This window comes from Thalassophryne amazonica, chromosome 18, assembly GCF_902500255.1.
Source record: "Thalassophryne amazonica chromosome 18, fThaAma1.1, whole genome shotgun sequence".
Lineage (NCBI taxonomy): Eukaryota > Metazoa > Chordata > Actinopteri > Batrachoidiformes > Batrachoididae > Thalassophryne > Thalassophryne amazonica.
Window position 1 is genome coordinate 62,873,665 of NC_047120.1, and position 19,168 is coordinate 62,892,832.

Sequence of the window (19,168 nt, forward strand, 5' to 3'; positions counted from 1 at the left end):
AGGGCAGAGGAACATTTGTTTTCACAGTAGGGAGTTTGGCAGTGACTTTTTCGGCATGGGTGGCTGAGGTGAAAGACCCATGTGTCTTGGGCCTGGACTTTCTCAGAAGCACAGGGTGTGTAGTGGACCTCGGGGCAGGTATGCTCATCTTGCCGGGAGGGCAGACTACCCCACTAATCCTGCACTACAATCAGGTTCTCCCGGCGGCACCCACCTCATGCACTGCTGCACATTCAGAGCTAGCCACTCCTCATCTGGATGAGATCCAGCCCAGCCCGTCCACACCACTCACCCCAGCTGTGCTGTCTGCAGATGTTTTAGCTCCGCTGCATGCCCCAGTGGATCGCGGGGAGGCCATCCGGGGTATCTGGCAAGGAAGCTGCGTTGGTCTGGATGAACGGCAGCAGGTAGAACTGTGGCAGGTTCTGTGGGAATTTAAGGACATTTTTGCACTCAGTGACAATGAAGTGGGCCTCACACACCTGGCGGAGCACAACATTGACACTGGGGATGCACGGCCCATCAAAGTGCGACCCCGTCGCTTGCCTATGATTCGACAGGAGGCTGCTGATCGTGAGGTTCAAGCCATGCTGGAGGCGGGCATAATCGAGCCCTCAGACAGCCCATGGTCTTCGGCTGTGGTCATGGTCCCTAAAAAGAATAGCTCAAGGTGGAGGTTTTGCGTGGATTATAGGCCCCTAAACAAGGTGACAAAAAAAGACTGTTACCCCCTTCCCCGAGTTGATGAGACCCTGGATTTGGTGTCCGGCTCCTCATGGTTCTCTTCACTGGACCTGCGCAGTGGGTATTGGCAGGTGCCCATCACCCAGGAATCCAGGCCAAAGACAGCATTCAGCACCACCAGGGGACATTGGCAGTTCAAGGTTCTCAGCTTTGGACTGTGTAATGCGCCTGGGACATTCGAGAGGCTTATGGACAATGTTCTGGCCAAGGTTCCTCGACAGGAGTGCTTAGTGTACCTGGACGATCCATGGAAGGTCCTTCGAGGCTGCGCTGGACTCCCTGAGGCTGGTGCTGGGAAGGATTGCTGCTGCCGGGTTGAAGTTGCACCCGGAGAAGTGTCACTTTATGCAGCGGGAGGTGGAGTTCCTTGGCCACAAAGTGAGCAGCGAAGGCATCAGCACGCTCCAGGTGAAAATTCAGGCTATCTGGGACTGGCCAGTCCCAGATAACCAGAAGCAGCTCAAGAGTTTTCTCGGGCTGGCCTCTTACTATCGGAGGTTCGTGAAGGGTTTTTCCTGCATAGGAGCCCCTCTTTTCCGTCTCCTCCAGAACAACCAGCCTTTCATGTGGACACCAAACTGCCAAGAGGCATTTTCTACCCTTAAGCAAGCTCTCACAAATGCCCCTGTTCTCATCACACCGGATCCCACTTTGCCATTCTTGCTGGATACGGATGCCAGTGATGTGGGAATGGGAGCAGTATTGGCGCAGGTGGGTCCTGAAGGGGAGCGGGTGGTGGCATATTTCAGCCGTGTTGTCAATAAGAGTGAGAGACGCTATTGTGTGACCAGACGTGAGCTTCTTGCTGTTGTTTTGGCTGCCCGGCACTTCAAGTATTATTTATGTGGCGTGCCCTTCACAATCAGGACTGATCATGCAGCCCTTCAGTGGCTGGTATCTTTCAGGGAGCCGGAAGGCCAGGTTGCAAGGTGGCTGTGTTGTGTGTTGGGGGGGGCGTGGCTGGATGTTTTGGTGTTCTTTTCTTTTCTTTGCTCTCCAGGTGGCATGAGGGCTGATTTGTCTGTGAAGAAGGTGCTGGCTGAAGAGTCTTCACCCTCATCAACATCATGGAAAGCACCTGTGCTTGGTGCTCACGTGCAACCTGGACAACTTGCAGCTGAAGCAGATAATTGGATGGCGTTCTGCATTTAAGTCATGTGTGATTCAAGCAGAACTGCCGGGAACTCGACCTTGTGACGTTCGTTTGTGAGACGCTGAGGACCGCGCCTGGGTTTGACACATCGAGCCCGTGAAGCAGGGAGGGGTGAGGACACATGCTGTCAGCACACACGAAAGGTAATTAAGTGTTTAAGTACTTGTTGATAGTAACTTGGTGTTTTGTTACACAGTGTACTGGAATTGTAAAGAGAATTGCGTAGTTTGCTTCTCACTGCTGTGGCGTGAAGGATAAGTGATCCTCCACTTGTTGTGAGAGGCTGCTCATTTGCATAAAGTAAAAGAAAGGACACTGACCTGAGTGTGTTGCTGGCAGCGTGTGTTTATTGGAAGATATAGTTGTATCTGTTGATTTACCTCACCGTCTCTTTGCTTCACAGAGAATCAGTTTGTCGTGTCCACCTGGGGGGTGTTTGGCGGTGGTAGGAAGTCCAGGAGCGCCGGCTTTAATCCTTGCGGGCGCTGGAGAGCGAGCCACGATAACTCCACCAGAGGGACGTTGTTTTTTTTATGTTTTTACACTTTTAAACACAGGTGTATAATAAATAGTTTTTGTTTGGAACCGTTTTCTGGTTATTTTTAGCGCTGGGTCCTGTCTGACGCAGGTTCGCTCCTCAATCCGCGTCGACACATAACAGGCTGGAGGAGTTGCAGTCTTTTCACTTCAGTGTCGTGCATCGACCAGGGGCCCAGCACGCCAATGCTGATGCCCTGTCCCGGCGTCCATGTGCAGTGGACGGTTGCAGCTACTGCGACCGCAGGGATGCCAGGGAAATGGAACTCAGGGGGGTGGGGTTGGCTGCTGAACAAACATGCTGCTCTCTAGAGGTTGTTGGGGCTGCGGATTGGGCCTCTCAGCAGGAAAACGACAAAGAGTTGAAATGTGTGCGGCAGTGGGTCCAAAGCGGGGTCAGACCATCCTGGGAGGGGGTGATGGGCCTGTCGGGGACTGTTAAGGGCCTGTGGAGTAAGTTTAGCATGTTACGCATGCTAGATGGGGTACTCCAGCGAGCATGGAAGGAGCCTGCCACAGGGGAAGAGAGATGGCAGGTAGTGGTCCCCAGAACCCTTAGACAGATAGTGCTGAAGGCGTGCCATGGGGGCACAGGCTCAGGACACTTCGTGAGTACTAAGACCCTCCGTCGGCTGCGCCAGGGGTTCTACTGGGGTCAGCATCGCCGTGATGTCGAGGATTTCTGTCGGCGCTGCAATGATTGTGCAGCCTATAAAGGACCCCTTGATCAGTCCCGGGCCCCTCTACAGCAGCAAGCAGTTGGGGAGCCCATGGAGAGGGTAGCGGTGGACATCATGGGCCCCTTTCCAGTGTCTGACAGAGGAAATAAGTATGTGCTCTGTGCGATGGACTACTTTACAAAATGGCCAGAAGCTTATGCTCTGCCGGATCAAGAAGCAGAAACAGTGGCAGACGCCCTGTTGGAGGGCATGTTCAGCCGGTTTGGAACACCTGACATAATCCACAGTGACCAGGGCCGGAACTTCGAGTCCAAGGTTTTCACAGCTTTGTGTGACCGGTTGAATGTGCAGAAAACACGCACCACACCATTACATCCACAGAGTGACGGGTTAGTGGAGCGTTTTAACCGCACAATGCAGCAGCAGCTAGCAATCCTTACTGCCACCCACCAGCGCGACTGGGACAGACACATTCCCCTGGTTTTGATGGCCTACCGCTCTGCTGTCCAGAGCTCTACAAACTGTACCCCTGCCATGCTGATGCTGGCTAGGGAAATCCGGACACCAGCTGAGCTGGTTTTTGGGCGGCCACCAGACACAACACGGGACCCACCAGGGCCGGAGTATGCAAGAAAGCTGCAAGATCGTCTCGAGATAGCCCACACGTTTGCCAGGGACCAGCTGGAGAAGGCTGGCATGAGACAAAAGAGGAATTACGATTTGAGGAGCAAGGGCAGAAGTTTTACGGCCAGTGAACTGGTTTGGGGAAAAAAGAGAAGGTGTCGTCAGCGTGAGTTGTGGCTGCAACAGCAACTCTGTTGTCTTTGGTGTGTTAAAAATAAAAGCTCTGAAAGAGAACCATGGTCCTTGGCTGACTCACTGCAGCGAGGATATTACAGTATGATGAAAGGTTGACCAGGATGCAGGAGAACATCATTAGGGCTCTAAGAACTAAGCCCTTATCAAACGCACTTTAGTAAATGCTCTGTCACTTTATTGTGTTCTGGATCGGTGCGACTGCTATGCAGCATAAACTACTGATATTGTATTTTGTCTCATTGCCTTTTCTCTCTGATTGCCTTTGAATTTTATTTTTGTTATATTCTGCTGCCCTTATTAAGACTGATAATTTCATTGTACTGGCTTGGATCTGTATAATGACAGTAAACTTAACTGAAGGACCAGAGGATCCTCTGTCCGCTAAAATCCCTCTGGGCAATAGCCTTAATCCCAAAGCTTCTGTCGTGTGCAGTTGAGCTGTTGGTTTTTTAACCTGTAAAACATGTCTACTGAATTAAAGGTCAGATTGAAGGGTCTTCATCATCATCACCTCTAGTTTCAGGTCTATGTCTTCCTCCTGTTGTTAGCTCCGCCGTTGACCTTTGGAAAGAAGCCCTTTCTACCTCGGGACTGCTGTGACATCCATCAGCATGACAAAACCCTACCCAGTGGAGTGTACATCATCTATCCCATTGGAGCCACGTCTCGTGTGAAGGTAGACCATCATCCTCTCTGGACCACCTTCTGACTTTCAGATGTTTGACTTTAATTTCTTCAATCATTTGTGTCGTAATGTAGGTGTACTGTGACATGGAATCACAGGGTGGACGCTGGACAGTGAGTATTTCAGTTTATGTCCAATCATTAAGTCACGGAGATTAATTTTGAGCGCTTCCTGTCAGTCTTTCAGAATAAAATCTTAAAAAAGAATTTAAATGCCATTAAAAAAGAACAATCCCTCAGGATCAATGCAAGCAGCTTCCATTCAAGATTATTAATATTCTCCCAGAGTCCAGAAACACTTTAGTCCTTGTGGGTCATACTACACCCCCTGATATCTGTATGGACATATTGTGTTGACAGCCTGAAATAATTCAGTGTCTTACTAAAATTGTGTTTGGATTCTGAAATGTCTCAAGATATTTTTATTGACAGTCTGCATTTTTGTCTGCCGCTGTGGAACCATCACTTCCTGCTGTGTGGTGAACGCTCACCTCAGTGTCGACACGGTGATGATTTTCTTTGCTGTTTAATGTAATTATGACTTCAGGTGTTCCAGAGGAGGGTGCACGGCTCAGTGAACTTCTACCAGCCCTGGAGTCTCTATAAGGCGGCCTTCGGCAGCTCTGCTGGAGAGTACTGGCTCGGTGAGACACGAAAAAGTCAATAACAAACTCGGGATGTCCTAATCTGATCGGAGCTGCTCAGAATCAGCTCGAGCAAGGAAATTTTTAATTGATCGGTGTTGGATAAAATAGAAAAAAAAAAAAAAAGTGAGCACATCATCTTTCTGCTTCACTTTATAAGTGCGGTGAGAGCGAACAGAGACTCATGGCTCTGCCGCTTCACTGCAGAGACATGGTGCACATTTTAAAAACAATTTCACACTGGTTTGAATACACATCAAGCCTATTTTATTCACACAGATCATCAACAGTGCACATCAGTCTCGCTTACTTACCATTCTGCACTGTCACGGTGAGAGCTTTAAAAATGTTTCACATTGCTTCAAATACACACAAAGTCCATTTCTGATGGACAGTGAGTGTGATATGACCTTCATCCCGGCCAATCAGGTAGTGGTTTCCACAAACATAAACTCCTGTCCAGGTGCATGGCTAGGGAGGTGAGAAGAAAGGGCCATGCTCCCCCGCCCCGTTAGAATAAAAATCCGCTTTTGATCACAGTTTTAAAACAATTGTACATACAACAAAAACAATGAAAATAACAATATTAAGAACAATGAGAATTAATGTATTTTTAACAACTAAGATGTTGTTCAGTCAATATTCCTCTGTGTCCTAATTTTACTTCTGTAATTTTGTCCAAAGTGAAATTGATGAGATATATAAAAAAATCTGCTTAATTTAAAAAAAAATAAAATAATATGAATACAAACATTCAGGAGCAGCTTGGATTGAAAGCCTTTTTTTTTCTTAATGCATGTCAGACAAACATACCTGAATTAACAAAGTGGTCAAACTGTACTGAAGAACCCATCAGATGACGAGAAGTCCAGTTCTTGCCCCTTAAAGGAATGTAGAGCAGGGCTCTATAGGTCCACTTCGAGTCCTTCAGTGAAACAAGGAAGAAACAGAAGGGGACTTACATGTTATTATTAAATTACCCGTAATGTGAGCATGCATATTCTTTGTAACATTTGTTTATGGGTCTTCAGGTCTCAACAACATTCACCACCTGACCTACCTGAGAAAATCTGAGCTGCTGGTCCTGATGGAGGATTTCGCTGGAAAAAAGTCTACGCTCATTACAAGTCGTTCTCAGTCGATCCAGAATGTGATGGCTATAAACTGCACGTATCAGGATTCATTAACGGAGGAGCAGGTGAGTTAGCAGTGCGCAGCTTGCACCTTGGGGTAGTGGTACGCAGCTAACACTACAGGATAGCAGTACACAGCTAACACCTCTGTCTGATACTGTGTGTGTAAGAGAGTGAGCGAGTCTCTAAAGAATCTGACTGTTTTATTGACAGTGAGATCATTCCCCAGAACAGGGGCATGATAAGAGAAAGCTCTGTGACCCGCAGACTTTTTATTCACCCTAGGGACAAAGTAGTCCTGCACCCTGAGAACGCAGAGCCCGGGCTGGTACGTAGGGTTTAAGTAAGTCAGCTAAGTAGGGAGGTGCTAGTCCGTGAATAATTTTATAGATTAATAGCAGAACGTTAAAATCTGATCTCGCAGGGACAGGAAGTGTTATTGTAAAACGCTTTGAGTATCAGATAGAAAATCATTATAGATATCCTGTCTATTTAGTGTTTGCAGATAGTAGTAGTAGTAGTAGTAGTGCTGCAATTACACACTGTGTTTGTCGTTGTGTTTCTGCAGGAGATTCCTTTGGTCCTCACAATGGACTGAAATTCTCCACATTCGACAAAGATCAGGATAAATCATCAAAAAGCTGTGCTAAGTTGTACTATGGAGGATTCTGGTATGGTAGTTGTCATACGACTAATCCTAACGGGGTTTACCGCTGGGGTCAGGATAAATCCGTATACGCAACTGGAGTAGTGTGGTACACCTGGAAGGGTTTATATTATTCCCTGAAATCCATCCATATGCAGATCCGTCCCGATTCTTAGATCTGTTCAGATTTCCAGCAGTAACTCTGCCCCTATCCTAAAATCAAATTTGGTCACTTTGCTCATGTTTTCTGTCAGGCTCACACACTAAAAAAAAAAAATCTTCTTTGTCTTTCGCCTGCTCCCGTTTGGGTTGCCACAGCAGATCGGTCGTTTCCATCTGACCCTGTCCTCTGTATCTTCCTCTGTCACACCACCCATCTGCATGTCCTCCCTCACCACATCCATAAACCTCCACTTTGGCCTCCCTCTTCACCTCCTGCCTGGTGGCTCCATCCTTAGCATCCTTCTCCCTATATACCCTGGGTCCCTCCTCTGCATCTGTCCAAACTATCTCAATCTCGCTTCTCTAACTTTATCTCCAAACCGTCCCACCTGAGCTGTTCCTCTGATATGTTAATTCCTAATTCTGTCCATTCTTGTTCCTCCAAAAGAGAATTGCAACATCTTCAGCTCTGCCACCTCCAGCTCTGTTTTCCTTTTTGTTAGTTCCACCATCTCTAAGCTGTTCACCATAGCTGGTCTCACTACTGTCTTGTAAACTTTCCCCTTCCCTCTTGCAGATATTCTTCAGTCACAAATCACTCCTGTCACCTTTCTCCACCCACTCCACCCTGCCTGCACTCTTTTCTTCACCTCTCTACCACACTCTCCATTACTTTGGACAGTTGACCTCAAGTATTTAAACCCTTCTACTTTCATCACTTCTACTCCTTGTAACCGCACTATTTCACTGGGCTCCCTCTCATTCACACACATGGACTCAGTCTTGCTCCTACTGACTTTCATTCTCCTGCTCTGCAGAGCATATTTCCACCTTTTCAGGCTAGACTCAACCTGCTCTCTACTCTCACTACAGATCACAATGTCATCTGCTTATATCATAGTCCATGGAGACTCCTGTCTGGTCTCATCTGTCAACCTATCTATCACCATTACAAGCAAGAAAGGACTCAGTGCTGATCCTTGGTGTAATCCCACCTCCATCTTGAATGAGTCTGTCATTCCTACTGCGCATCTCACCACTGCCACACTATCCTTGTGTAGCAAGGTGAAGTCCGGATTGAAAAGATGTTCCCGCTAGCTTGGCTAACGGGGAATTCCCCTTTGGCTGACCTGGTAGAGTTCTGGTCTTTAGTTTGAGCAGTCTGGGGTTTGATCCCACCGCTGTCCCGGCCACAAAGGTCCTCTGGTCACAATTGGCGTTGTCGGCAGGATGTGGGTAGTCACAGAACATGCTTAAATGCACCTGTGACTTTGGGATAAAGTCAAAAATGGTGGGGAGATATGTAGCAAGGTGAAGTCCAGATTGAAAAGATGTTCCCGCGAGCTTGGCTAATGGGGAATTCCCCCTTGGCTGACCTGGTAGAGTTCTGGTCTTTAGTTTGATCAATCCAGGGTTCAATCCCACCACTGTCCCGGCCACAAAGGTCCTCCGGTCACACTTCTGCATATTCTGCACCACCCTCACATACTTGTCTGCCACTCCAGACTTCCTCATGCAATACCACAACTCTTCTCTTGGCACCCTGTCATAAGCTTTCTCTAAATCCACAAACACACAATGTAACTCAGTACTCTCAGAGCAAACATTGCATCTGTAGTGCTCTTTCTTGGCATGAAACCATATTGTTCCTCACAGATCTTCACCTGTTTTCAAGCCTAGCTTCTGCTAGTCTTTCCCATAACTTCATGCTGTGGCTGATCAACTTTATGCCTCTGTACTCACTGCAGCTCTGCACATCAAATAGGAACCAGCACACTTCGTCTCCACTCCTCAGGCTAAATGCCTTTTCCTTTGCCTTTGCCACTTCTCTTTTTGCCTTACTTTGCATCTCCTTGTACTCCTGTCTACTTTCTTCATCTCTCCAACTATCCCAATTATCTTTTGCCAACCTCTTTCTCCTTATGCTTTCCTGGATATCTTCATTCCACCCTCAAGTCTCTTTGTCTTCCTTCCGCTGTCCAGTACCTTCCTAGCTGTCTCCCTCATCACATCTGCAGTTCTTTTCCAGTTGTCCAAAATTGCTTCCCCTCTGCTCACTGAATTTCACACAACAGTCTTCCTCCTTTGTTGATCTCTCACTCTCTTCCTCTTCTTCACCTCTAAAGTCATCCTACAAACCACCATCCTATGCTGTCCAGCTACACTCTCTCCTGCCAACACCTTACAGTCTGGCACCCTGTTGGGCAATTGTTTGTTTTTTAGTTAAATATGGTAAATGACTGTTTCAACAGTGTTTTTCTGTCAAATGCAATGATACCTCACATTCACGCACTGTTGAACTCAGTTGCGTTGCTGCGTTGTTTTGATTGTATTTACCATGTGCACACCTACACAATTTTGATGAGCTTTGAGCAAAACACACCTGGCCCTGAGGGGGCCACCTCCCTGAGGTTCACAACCGTGGACCTGGAGTGCACAGAGCTTTAACTGTGTTCCACTGAATCCAGTGAAATTTCGACAGAAAACAGCGCCCCCCAGTGATGCTTTAGAGACACAAATATGTTTAAAAAATGGTCCTGTTAAAGTGTTTTTGAGATATCCTGTTGTCAAATAGTCTGGTGAACAAATCTGGATTTATCTGCTAAAATAAGCACAGTTCACCACTAGATATCACTGTTGTCCTGGTTGTGGGTTTGGTTTTTTTTTTTTTTTTTTTTTTGGTGGCAGTTTTAAACTCTGACCAGATTCTTTTTCTGCTGATTCAATTAAAGAGACTTTGAGCACAAAATGATGTCGTAACTTTGTATCTTTTGTCGTGATGGAACAAACGCAGCTAACATTAGCTGCTGGAGTTGGGCAATATGTGTGTGAGCTTATGACACACGGACACACACAGACCACAGACATTGTTCACACCAACATCAATAATTCACTCAATCAATTAATCAGTCCTCCACCTCTTGTTTTTCTCTGGTGGAAAAACAAGAGGTGGAGGACTCTGCTTCTATATCAACAACGCCTGGTGCTCCGATGTGACTGTGATCTCCCAACACTGCTGTCCCTCTCTGGAATATCTCTTCATAAACTGCAGACCGTTCTACTCTCCACATGAGTTTAACTCTTTCATACTTTGCTCTGTGTATATTCCACCGAGCGCGGACTTGCACGAGGCCGAGCGCGCGCTCGCGGATCAGATTATGAGTGTGTAGAGAAACTTTCCGGACTCTCTTGTTATAATTCTCGGTGATTTTAACAAAGGGAATCTCAGTCAGGAATTACCAAAATACAAACAGTTTGTTAAATGCCCGATCAGAGAAGGGAGCACGTTAGATCATTGTTACACGACAGTGAGCGGCGCCTACCGCGCGGTGACCCGTGCAGCTTTGGGACTCTCAGATCACGTGATGGTCCACTTGATCCCCACGTACAGACAGAGACTTAAACTCTCTAAACCTGTTGTGAGGACGTCTAAAGTGTGGAGCAATGAAGCTGTAGAGGAGCTACGCGCGTGCTTGGCCACCACGGATTGGGATATGTTTGAGGCTTCAACAGACAGTCTAGATGACTACACGGACACTGTGACGTCATATATTCATTTGTGTGAAGACGGCATCATCCCACAGCATACCAGGGTGAGATATAACAATGACAAGCCCTGGTTCACACCTAAACTCCAGCAGCTCCATCAGCAGAAAGAGGTGGCTTTCAGAGAAGGAGACAGAGACAGCTATAGAGGTGCAAAGTACAGATTTAGCAAGGAGGTGGCAAAGGCTAAATCCATGTACAGTTCACATCTGCAGCAAAGGTTCTCTGCCAACGACTCGGCCTCTGTGTGGAGGGGGTTGAAAGAGATCACCAACTACAAGCCCAAAGCACCTCGTTCTGTTGACGACCTGAAGCTGGCCAACGACCTGAATGTCTTCTATTCACGCTTTGAAGACAAGGACTCACACCTCCCCACCCTCCACACAACTGGATACTCAAACACTCTGGACCTCCTCCCTCTCACTGCTGCCCTCCCCCCGCTGCCCTCTCGGTCCAAGAGGAGGACGTGAGGAGACATTTCAAAAGGCTGAATCCACGTAAGGCCCCTGGCCCAGACTGTGTCTCTCCTGCCACCCTGAGACACTGCGCTGATGAGCTGGCCCCAGTCTTCATGGGGATCTTCAACACCTCCCTGGAGTCATGCCATGTTCCAGTCTGTTTCAAGTCCTCAATCATAGTTCCAGTCCCCAAGAAACCACGCGTCACTGGACTTAATGACTACAGGCCTGTGGCTCTCACATCTGTAGTCATGAAGACCTTCGAATGCCTGGTTTTATCCCACCTGAAGTCCATCACCGACCCCCTCCTGGACCCCCTGCAGTTTGCCTACAGAGCCAACAGGTCTGTAGAAGACGCCATAAACCTGGCCCTGCACTCCATCCTGCAGCACCTGGACTCCCCAGAAACCTACGCTAGGATCCTGTTTGTGGACTTCAGCTCTGCATTCAACACCATCCTTCCAGCTTTGCTCCAGGACAAGCTTTCTCTGCTCCATGTGCCCAGCTTCACCTGCAGGTGGATCACAGACTTCCTGACGGACTGGAGTCAGCGTGTGAGGCTGGGAAAAAATGTCTGGAACACTCGGGCTCTCAGCACAGGATCTCCACAGGGCTGTGTCCTTTCCCCTCTGCTCTTCTCCCTCTACACTAACTGCTGCACCTCCAGCCATGATTCTGTAAAGCTCATCAAGTTTGCGGACGACACCACCCTCATCTGACTCATTTCGGATGGGGATGAGTCTGCCTACAGGAGGGAGGTGGACCGGCTGGTGACCTGGTGCAGCAGCAACAACTTGGAGCTCAACGCCCAGAAACAGTGGAGATGATCGTGGACTTCAGGAAAGCCACAGCCCCATCACCACTGTGGTCTGTCGCCGCTTCCTCCGCACCACCATCACCCAGGACCTCAAGTGGGAGTCAACCATCAGCTCCATCATCAAGAAGGCCCAGCAGAGGATGTACTTCCTGCGGCAGCTGAAGAAGGCCAAGCTGCCTGTCCAGCTGATGGTGCAGTTCTACACGGCCATCATCGAGTCCATCCTCTGCTCCTCCATCACGGTGTGGTACGCCGGGGCCACAGCCAGGGACAGACACAGACGGCAGCGCATTGTGGCCTCTGCTGAGAAGGTGATCGGCTGTAGCCTTCCATCTCTCCACGACCTGCACATCTCCAGGACTCTGGATATATATTTCTTATTGTTACATGGGAAACAAGGTACCAGTAGATTCAGTAGATTCTCACAAATCCAACAAGACCAAGCATTCATGATATGCACACTCTTAAGGCTATGAAATTGGGCTATTAGTAAAAAAAAGAAAAGGGGGTGTTCACAATAATAGCATCTACTGTTGACACTACAAACTCAAAACTGTTATGTTCAAACTGTTTTTAACAATCCTATGAATCACTAAACTAGTATTTAGTTGTATAACCACAGTTTTTAATGATTTCTTCACATCTGCGAGGCATTAATTTTGTTGGTTTGGAACCAAGATTTTGCTCATTTACTAGTGTGCTTGGGGTCATTGTCTTGTTGAAACACCCATTTCAAGGGCATGTCCTCTTCAGCATAAGGCAACATGACCTCTTCAAGTATTTTGACATATCCAAACTGATCCATGATACCTGGTATATAGACCCAACACCATAGTAGGAGAAACATGCCCATATCATGTTGCTTGCACCACCATGCTTCACTGTCTTCACTGTGAACTGTGGCTTGAATTCAGAGTTTGGGGGTCGTCTCACAAACTGTCTGCGGCCCTTGGACCCAAAAAGAACAATTTTACTCTCATCAGTCCACAAAATATTCCTCCATTTCTCTTTAGGCCAGTTGATGTGTTCTTTGGCAAATTGTAACCTCTTCTGCACGTCTTTTATTTAACAGAGGGACTTTGCGGGGGATTCTTGCAAATAAATTAGCTTCACACAGGCATCTTCTAACTGTCACAGCACTTACAGGTAACTCCAGACTGTCTTTGATCATCCTGGAGCTGATCAATGGGTGAGCCTTTGCCATTCTGGTTATTCTTCTATTCATTTTGATGGTTGTTTTCCGTTTTCTTCCACGCGTCTCTGGTTTTTTTTTTTTGTCCATTTTAAAGCATTGGAGATCATTGTAGATGAACAGCCTATAATTTTTTGCACCTGCATATATGTTTTCCCCTCTCCAATCAACTTTTTAATCAAACTACGCTGTTCTTCTTAACAATGTCTTGAACATCCCATTTTCCTCAGGCTTTCAAAGAGAAAAGCATGTTCAACAGGTGCTGGCTTCATCCTTAAATAGGGGACACCTGATTCACACCTGTTTGTTCCACAAAATTGACGAACTCACTGACTGAATGCCACACTACTATTACTGTGAACACCCCCTTTTCTACTTTTTTTTTTAATAATAGCCCAATTTCATAGCCTTAAGAGTGTGCATATCATGAATGCTTGGTCTTGTTGGATTTGTGAGAATCTACTGAATCTACTGGTACCTTGTTTCCCATGTAACAATAAATATACTCAAAACCTGGATTAATCTTTTTAGTCACATAGCACTACTATTATTCTGAACACTACTGTATGTAAATAAACGTATAGACAAATCATGATAATCTTCATCATCTCCAAAAGTCCCCTTTCTTAACAACAGAAATATTTATTTCAGTTATAAATTCATAACATACTGTAAATTTTAAGAAGTCATATTTAATGTGATCAATGTCAATTTAATTTTATCTTTGTGTTTGTACACTGCAGATCTTGACCACATGGCGGCAGTATAGCATCAGCTATGCAATAAGGCTGTTGCAAGACTTAGAGGGCGGAGCTTTGTGTTGTAATTACAATCAAATTTATTCACAAAGTACATTAATACACACCAGGAATTTATTTTTTATACTATACATATACAGACAATATGTACAATATAACAGTACACAACATACACAACTATGTATATATGTACACAGTACATATACACCAATATATAATTCAAATTAATGAATTACTGGTGTTGGGGCCCTCTGTAGGACTAATCACAGCGTTGAAGGTCAGGATTTGCCTCCCAGCAATGGGTCGTGTTTGGGGGAACGCTGGTGCTGCCACACTGACCAAACCATGGAATTGGTTTTGATCCTGGATGGTAACCACCCAAGCACATAACCAGTCTATCCCCACATCTCCCAAGTAACCATTTATTTGTTGCAGTCAGGGAAATCGCAGGTGTGTCCTTGTCCTCAACCCTCAGCCACATGGCCTCCCCAGCACAGTCTTCAGAAGAAACCGTTCATTTGACACAAAGTCATCCCAGTGGGGCCAAAATATCTTCCAAAGTGACCTGGTACCAGAGACATCCAGTTGTGACTTTAAGTGGTTAGAGTCTAAGTCTGACAACAGTAAAACAGGAAGCACCAGGACCCTAAAGCCTTGGACTTTCATTGTCATACAAATATATCGACATCATCAAACACTTCTAACCTTTGACTCATGACGCTATTAGATCTTCTCAGATGTCTTTGGATCTCAAAGGCAGAGGACACAGAGACATGAACATCACCGGTGAGATCAGTGAACGTCTCTACACGTTCAACACTTTCACCTCCATACAGATACACTTCTGATGGCCGAGTCCAGGAAGCCACTGAAAGTCTGGATCTTAGTCTGGGTCCATGACAATCCAGGACATGCCGATACCTCCGTCAGCATCTCAACTGCTGCAATCAGGGTAAAAGATCGCAGCATCATCTGCAAAGTCGAATCAAAATTCAAAATCTTTTATGGGACATCTTGAAACATCTGCTTGTTCAGACCTATTTCCATCAACTCTGTCTCGCAATCTGCAGTGTCCCGGCCAGGCAATCCCAGTGTGTGAAGTAGGGGGCGTAGTTGCAATTGGACTTGAGGTGGTGTAGGTCGTGGTGGGGGGCTCCACCATACAGGCCGAGTGGTACCAGACGGTGGGTGGCCCAGGGCAGATCGTAGCCACAGTGGCCCTCCACAGAGAGCCCGATGTTGACGACGAAGAAGATGAGTGCAGTGAGCGGGTGGCAGCCGAGCATGATGGGATTGATGGAGGCGAAGAACCCGAGGCTGAGGGTCTCCCAGGCTCCGGTGTATTCTGTGGTGAGGGCGGAGGTGGCGACAAAGGTGTGGTGCACCTTAAAAAACACAAGAATAATGATGACAAAGAAACATGACAGACATGCTGAAATTAAACTACTGTCATAATGAACATTATATCATGACAATATACCTGCTAAAAGGAGACATTAAAGACAGGGGTCAAAAGGGACAGGAGGTTTTTACCTTGTGGAAGGTGCGGTATAGCCAGGCCACCCGGTGGTGCAGCAGGTGCCACAGAAAACTCTGGAGGTCAAAGAGCAGCAGGCAGACCAGCACACCTGTCAGGAGTCTGTGCAGGGGCGGAGCCTCCGCAGGCAGCTGGATAGGTCTCAGGTACCAGTGGATCAGTGTCAGCGGGAAGATGAAGACCAGGTGGTTGTAGAGCGTCAGAGCAAAGCAGCTCCATGCCGAGGACCAGCTGACGGCGCTCTGATTTTGCAGCTTGTACCTGCGCGGCAGGGCCCACCTGGACGACAGGACGTCCAGCAGGATGAAGGGCAGACAGAAGATGAGGTAGACAGACAGAGAGAAGAGCGCTGGGAAAAAAGGTGAGTGCAGGACGGACGAGTGTCCCAGGATGAAGGTCCACAGCGGCTGTAGCATGGTTTCTTCAAAAGGCTTATTTCTTCATCAGTCCGCTGCTTTTTTACTGCTCAGCCACGCCCACCACACTGATGGCCACACCTACTATGAACTAATAAGTACTTCCTCTCCTGAAATGAAAAGCCTCCGGGGTGTTCACACCCTGTGAGGATGTTCTCAACACCTTCACTCTTACCGTAAAACACGAGTCAGGGGGGACTTCTAAATGACGTGCAATGACAAACTGCACCGCAGGAAATACAGGACTCTTTGTAGTAGTAGTCATTGAAATGGTAATGATGATAGTAGTAGTAGTCATTGTAGTATTCATAGTAGTAATGGTTGTAATACTAGTGGTAGTAGCTGTTGTCATTGTTGTAGTATAGTAGTAGTAGCAGCATACCTGTCAACATTTGAATGTACCAATGTGGGACACCCACGCGTGACCACGAGTGCAACTAGGGGAGTCTGGGGGTGGGCTTGGACCCACATAACCGCGGGACTAATGAGCGTCCCACACACACTCATGTGGGATGCGTGACACGGGGGTAAATCCCGGGACCGCCCCGCCCCGATGCGGGACGGATGGCAGCTCTGGTAGCAGCAATGCCTATTGAGTTTTTGCTTGTTAACCGCTTACTAGTGTCGCTGGGATTTAAAACCACTGGCATGGTGGATTACAACGGCGGTGAACACATAACCTCATAAAACTGTGCGTCTGGAATGAAGTGAGTTTGTGTTTGGCGTTATTTTGGCAGCCATGTACAAACTGAGTCAATGACATCATAATAGGCAGAGTTATCCACATTGTTTTATTGTGAAGATGTAAAATTACAGTATATTTCAGTCTGTATTTAATAATACATCATTTAGAACCAAAAATCTGCGGGCCATAAACTACCAGTGTCGCAGACTGAACGGTCCGCCCCTAAAAAACGGCCCCCTTTTGCGTCTGTGCGTGCGTCATTTCGGACCACAGCAGCACGTCTGAGACTGAGTCTCTTCACCCAAAGCGATCAAATGGATTAATGGGATTATTAACCATCAGATAATAAAGGTAAAACCTCTTAAATCATTCTAAAGTCAGTTTTAAGCAGAAACTCAATGAAATTCCGTGACACTTTGAAATGACTGATGCGCAGTGAACGCATCAGCTAGCAGCTCATTTAGCTGCGGTGCTCTGATCGCTTCCGCCGCCTTTCATGATGAAACAATGCTGAATTTATGTGGAAATGATTGTTGTACAGAAACTTCAGATATCTGTCGCTGAGATAGATGATGATTGGAGTTCAGTCTGAAGCAGAAACGAGGTGATAAGCCGTGAACCGCATCATCAGGGGGAACTGATTTTTAGGGAGACCATTCGGTCGGCAACACCGGTTCTCAGGCCTCATCTGGTCCCCGGGCCATTGGTTTGAGACTATTGTTTCGGCCCATCGCTGACTGCTGCAGAATGTCAGTGCACATTTAAATAAATAGTTAAGGTTTGAATAGTTGAGTTTGAAAAAGTTACTTGGGTCATGTGACCCACTACTGGGCTATTATTAAAAGTAAACATGTTGCCATTTTTACACCTAATGTCTATAGACTGTGAAGAGCATAATTAATTAAATCAAAATTTCATTGGGTTTCTGATGAGTAATTATTTATTTCTCACATTTGATTTTGCTTGTTGGATCAGCAGTAGAATGAGTTAAAAACTAAGTACAATGTCACTCAGAGATACTTTCATCATTTGATAATTTTTCGGTTGCATTAAAACGATACATTGTTGCATGTTAAGTTTTAATATGAATGTCAGAGCTCCAACTCTGCACTCATCTCGTTTCTGCTTCACCATCTGTGTGACTGACAGGTTTCATCTACAGCACTGGATCCAGTTGTGGAAATCTGGTAGAAATGTTGATTAAAAAAACTTATATGTATTTTTTTTCAGTCCACATCCAGACTGAGTTCTTCCTGTTGATGTAATTCAGCAGACGAAGCTCAATGATCACATGACCTCATTGAGCATGATGGAAAGTATGCAGAGTCACGTGTGCTCTTCGGGTTTGAATCCACAAATCAGTTGAGCACAAACCTGCTGACTGTGGACCAGGTGGACTTTAGGGCCCGGCACAGGTATGAAGACTTCCGGAGCCAGGAATGTGTTTTTCTGTGTTGTCACAGTCCTGCTCAGACATGATGAGTTGCACAACATCGCTACAGTCAGAATAAATGAAATGTCTGTCTCCTCGTGTTCTTCAGCACACATGCAAGTCCACAGAGCTTCAAGCTGAAGGTGTGGGCGAGTGGTGAATGTGCTACTGGTCTGATATCTTGGAACCCTGATCCTGGTCTGGTGCAGTGTGAACGTGCTCCTGGTGTGGTATCTGGGACCCTGTTCCTGATCTGGTGTCATGTTACCCTGCTCCTGGTCTGGTGCTGTGTGAACGTGCTCCCGATCTGGTTTTGCGTGACCTTGTTTGTGGTCTGGTGTGGTGTGAATGTGTTCCCGGTCTACAATTTTCTGGAACCCTGCTCCTGGTCTGGTATCTGGGACCCTGTTCCTGATCTTTTGTCATGTCACCCTGGTTCTGGTTTGGTGTCATTTGACCCTGCTCCCGGTCTGGTGCAGTGTGAACCAGTTCCTGGTCTGGTGCAGTGTGACCCTGTCCCACTTTCCTATTTTCTGTTTCTCAAAATTTAACATACCACCACAAATATTTCTAGGTCCCATCTTCCTCAGTGGGCAAGTTGTTTCATATGTGAGAGGTTCAGGGTTCAACTCCTGCATGCACCATGATCTTACCCATGTGGAAATCTAAAAAACTCCATCCTGAAGGGAATTTCCTCAGAGGGAGTTTTTCCTTACCACTGCTGCTCTGGGAGTTAGTAAGGTTAGACCTTACTTGTGTGAAGCACCTTGGGGCAACTTTGTTGTGATTTGGCGCTATATAAATGAAAAGAAATTTCTCAACTCATCAATATTCGCATAGATTCAATTTCAATTTCTTTTCATTTATATAGCACCAAATCACAACAAAGTTGCCCCAAGGTGTTTCACACAAGTAAGCTCTAACCTTCTCAGGTTCCAACCTGCTCAGTAGGTGAGTTGGTAAGTTATTCACTTGGCATTTTCAGGGTTCGATTTCTGCTGAAGCCACAGTGTTTGGAGAGTCTCAGTTTCTGTCTGGAACCTGCTGTTACCACGATGATTTACAGTCCCAAAGTACCACAATTCATGGATTGGGCATCAGTGGGTCCAAGTGTTCACAGGGTCC

The 19,168-nt window shown here is 46.6% G+C and overlaps 2 protein-coding genes across 2 annotated transcripts; one reads left to right on the forward strand and one right to left on the reverse strand.

Moving 5' to 3' along the window:
- The first annotated feature begins 4,505 nt into the window (after positions 1-4,505).
- Positions 4,506-7,330, forward strand: LOC117531503 (microfibril-associated glycoprotein 4-like). Its single transcript, XM_034194617.1, is given in 6 exon segments — positions 4,506-4,609; positions 4,693-4,731; positions 5,165-5,261; positions 6,293-6,370; positions 6,373-6,459; positions 6,963-7,330. Coding segments are annotated over 5 exon segments (543 nt in total). The 5' UTR covers positions 4,506-4,609; positions 4,693-4,704; the 3' UTR covers positions 7,217-7,330.
- Positions 7,331-14,095: 6,765 nt separating this feature from the next.
- ch25h (cholesterol 25-hydroxylase) lies at positions 14,096-15,955 on the reverse strand. The gene is made up of 3 exons (XM_034193843.1): positions 15,507-15,955; positions 14,679-15,358; positions 14,096-14,538 (listed from the first exon to the last, which is right to left on the reverse strand). The coding sequence occupies exons 1-2, from the start codon at positions 15,924-15,926 to the stop codon at positions 15,020-15,022; spliced, it is 759 nt and encodes a 252-aa protein (XP_034049734.1). The 5' UTR covers positions 15,927-15,955; the 3' UTR covers positions 14,096-14,538; positions 14,679-15,019.
- Between the last annotated feature and the right edge of the window lie 3,213 nt (positions 15,956-19,168).